This window comes from Otolemur garnettii, unplaced genomic scaffold (assembly GCF_000181295.1).
Source record: "Otolemur garnettii isolate 467f Iridium unplaced genomic scaffold, OtoGar3 scaffold00152, whole genome shotgun sequence".
NCBI lineage: Eukaryota > Metazoa > Chordata > Mammalia > Primates > Galagidae > Otolemur > Otolemur garnettii.
In genome coordinates, this window is record NW_003852547.1 from 324355 (window position 1) to 328345 (window position 3991).

A 3991-nucleotide genomic window follows, 5' to 3' on the forward strand; every position below is an offset into this window, starting at 1 on the left:
GCCTTAGCCGCTTGAGCCACAGGCGCCAAGCCTGTTTGTTTATTATTGGTTTCTCTGCCTCTTGAGGGCAGAGACAGGCTGACTCTGCACCTGAGTGCCTGGTAACTGGAAGGGCATCTGAGGAATGACCATTGATGTGTGAATTTGGATGGGGAGGAGGTGAAGAAGACACATTCCTCAAGGAGGCCAAATGCCTGAGATTGCCAAAGGCTCCCAAAGGCCTTGGGAGCTGGGCTCAGACAGTGCTGAGGGCCAGCTGGCACAGGGCAAAGAGCCCAGTTCTGGCCTGGCCCTGTATCTAGCCAAACACACGCTTTCTAGCAAGCTACTCCTTCTCTCTGTATCTCAGTCCTCTAATCCATAACACAGGGAGAATATTCCCTGCTCTGAGCATTCTCCTCAGCTTTCTGTGGTTCTCATGAGGAAAAAAGAGGTGAGGAGAGTTGTAGGAACTACAATCAAGCCCAGCTGCTATTTATAGGACCAGGGTCACTAATTTGGATGCCTATGGTGGCCAGGCTGGCAGGCAGCTGAAGCAGCAGAGGGGACAAAGGCAGGTGGGAGCAGACCTTGGCACCTGGTAGAAATGCCAGATGAGCACTGCTAGATCTCCCAGATTATTAGGGAAAGCAAGAAATCTGGATTTGTTAGAGCAAATTTGCACAATGTGTTGGTATTTAATTCCTTTTATTTTATTTTATTTTATTTTTGAGACGGGGTCTTACTTTGTCACCCTTTGTAGAGTGCCGGGGCATCATAACTCACAGCAACCTCAAACTACTGGGCTCAAGCAATTCTCTTGTCTCAGCCTCCCAAGTAGCTGGGACTTCAGGCACCCGTCACAGCACCCAACTATTTTTAGTAGAGATGGGGTCTCATTCTTGCTCAGGCTGGTCTCAAACTTCTGAGATTAGGCAATCCACCTGCCTTGGCCTCCTAGAATGCTAGGATTACAGGCATGAGCCACTGCACTCAACCCTCTAATTCCTAATAATTTATTTATTTTTGAGACAGAGTCTCACTATATCGCCCTTGGTAGAGTGCGGGGTGTCACAGCTCACAGCAACCTCAAACTCTTGAGCTTAAGTGATTCTCTTGGCCTCAGCCTCCCAAGTAGCTGGGACTACAGGTGCCCACCATGGTGCCCAGCTATTTTTTTGTTATTGTCATTGTTGTTTAGCAGGCCCTGGCTGGGTTCGAACCCACCAGCCCTGGAGTATGTGGCTGGCCCCCTAACCACTGAGCTATGGGTGCTGAGCCATAATTCCTAATTTTTTTTTTTTTTTGGCAGTTTTTTGCTGGAGCTGAGTTTGAACCCGCCACCTCCAGCATATGGGTCGGCACCCTACTCCTTTGAGCCACAGGCACCACCCAATAATTCCTAAATTTTTTAAAAATCAACTTGTGGAGTGGTGTCTGTGGCTCAGTGTGTGGGGTGCCAGCCCCATATACTGAGGGTGGCAGATTCAAACGCGCCAAACTGCAACAACAACAAAAAAAATAGCTGAGTGTTGTGGAGTGTGCCTGTAGTCCCAGCTACTTGGGAGGCTGAGGCAAGAGAATCGCCTAAGCCTAAGAGCTGGAGGCTGCTGTGAGCTGTGACTCCATGGTTCTCTACTATCTCTACAAAGTGAGACTCTGTTTCTAAAAAAAACAAAAACAAAAACAAAAAAAACCAACTTGTGCTGTCTGCCTTCTGATACATAACTTCTTGGGGGTTGTGTCAAGGGTAAAGTTCTATGTGAGACACTGGAGCCTTGTGGGACTTTTTTTTCTTTTTTTTTTTGCTGTTTTTGGCAGGGGCTGTGTTTGAACCCTCAACCTCCGGCATATGGGGCCAGCATCCTACTCCTTTGAGCCACAGGTGCCGCCCAGCCTTGTAGGACTTTGAGGGAGCATTTGGACAGGTAAGCCTGCCTCAGCCTGGGGACGCTAAGTCTCTGTGACAACCAGGACAATGTCTGTGACTGTGACAGTTAACAGCCCTCTTGCTATAATTGTGTCCCTGGTGCCAACACAAGGCTGTTCAGCTCACAGAACCTTATTCCACAAGAGCCTCATGGAATCCTTACAATCCTGAGACATGGGCATCTTTATCCCCATTTTTCAGATAGGGAGACTAAGGCATGGAGAAAGGATGTGGCCTAGCCAAGGTCAGAGAGCTAGTGAGTGGCAGAGCTGGGGCTCAGCTCTTCCCCCCATGCCCTGCTCTTGGTGGGGAACAAGGGATCTAACCTGGGATACTGCACCTGCCCCCAACCCTACTTAGGCCTCAGACTGCCCCTCCCCGGCCCAGCAGGGGCAGACAGAAAGCTTCTCACCAGACTCCGCTGACACAGCGCGTGGACAGTGCCCGGGGCATGATCTCTGAGCCCTGCTGCATGAAGCCCCCCACAGGAAACCACAGGCTGTTGCCCAGTGTGTATTGATTCTCCAGGATGTGGGGTCGCGCCCGCAAACATGGGTGAGGGTTATACCACTCATAGGGGCTCAGCCTGCGGAGAGATATGGGGTAGGTGGATGGGACCAAGAGGGGAAGGAAAAGGAGAGAAATAGAGGAAGGAGACAGAGCCTCCATGATCATGAGAGAAGGGAGAGAGGGGGAAAGGAGAGAGACAGAGATAAACACAGACAGAGAAAAGAGGTAGAAAGAGAAACCCAGAGAGACCCAAAAGAGGCAGACCCACACACCCCCATACACACACACAGAAACAGAGAAGACAGAGAAGGCAAAATAGGAGAGAGACAGAAAGAACGGGCCCAGAGAGAACCACAGAGCAAAAGCCAGAGCCACAGGGGAAAGAATAAGCCCCAGAGACAGAAAGAAAGGGGAGAAAGGAGGGTGCAGGGAATCCGGGCCCCCGAAGAGGAAGCCAAGGATGGTCCACACTGAAGAGAGAACGTGCAGGTTGGTGATAGAAACCCTGGTTCCTCCCAGCCCTCCTTCCCAGGCAGCAAGCAGCTGACTTACCTGGCAGCCAGAAACAGGACGCAGCTGACAGCCAGGTAGGCAAGAAGCATGAAGAGCCACACGGCAGGGGAGAAGGGGTCCAGGAAGGAGAAGTAACCTGGCTTTCGACCCTGTAGGGAGAGGGGGTAAGATGTAGCGCCACCCCTGACTTAAGCTACATGCCCAGTCCCTGCCACCACCAGGGACCCAGGAGCCAACCGACCCAGCTGAATCCAGTGGGTGTCTGCCTCTAGCTTGCAGCCCCCTGGTCCTAGTCAGCCTCCACGCTGGAAAGCAGCTCACCGTCTCCAGGGGAACCATACCATGTGCACTCGGTAGAGGATGCTGATCCCTAGGGTCATGAAGGGTTTGGAAAAGTCGATGACCTTCTCCCGCTCAGCTGTGATGGTGAACGCAGCCACAGCCAGGTCTGCCTTCTGCTGGAGGGAAGCAGGGCCGGGTGGAGGGGGGCAGGAGGACAAACACAGGGGTTAGAGAGAAACACACTGAGCACTTGTGACTAAGGGTGAGGGAAGAGAGGCAGAAAACAGAGGGGCCTAGAGACCACTGGGGCCTGAAATCAGACCCTCATCATCTCAGGATACTGTTAAGAGTATCCTCTGGGCTCTTTCCTACCTGGCTGCCTGTCCCCACCATGCCCTCCTGCCCACTCTTCTGTGGAGTCCTCACTGAGGCCTGCTTTGCAAAACTTGTCATTCACCCCCATTCCTCCCACCCCTGAAAGTCTGGCAGAAAGCCTGAGACAGGAGTCCAGACACCTAGACACCGACCTACTCCACAATCCTCTCTGGGGCTTGGTTTTACCTCTTCTGTTTTAATGGTTAATAGGTAGCATTTTATTGGCTGGGCAAGTTTGCTCACACCTGTAATCCTAGCACTCTGGGAGGCAGAGGCAAATTGATAGCTTGAGCTCAGATGTCCAAGACCAGCCTGAGCCAGAGCAAGACTCCATCTCTAGCTGGGCATTGTGGTGGACGCCTATAGTCCCAGCTACTCAGGAGGCTGAGGCAGGAGGATCAC

The 3991-nt window shown here is 52.0% G+C and overlaps 1 protein-coding gene across 1 annotated transcript in view; it reads right to left on the reverse strand.

The window, feature by feature from the left end:
* The window catches only part of GRIK5 (glutamate ionotropic receptor kainate type subunit 5), a 71791-nt gene that overhangs the window by 22720 nt on the left and 45080 nt on the right, over positions 1-3991 (reverse strand). The window contains exons 12-14 of the mRNA XM_012811223.2: positions 3274-3387; positions 2972-3081; positions 2322-2495 (exon numbers count right to left, since the gene is read on the reverse strand). Of these exons, the coding sequence (XP_012666677.1) occupies positions 2322-2495; positions 2972-3081; positions 3274-3387 (398 nt within the window). The remainder of the gene's footprint in view (positions 1-2321; positions 2496-2971; positions 3082-3273; positions 3388-3991) is intronic.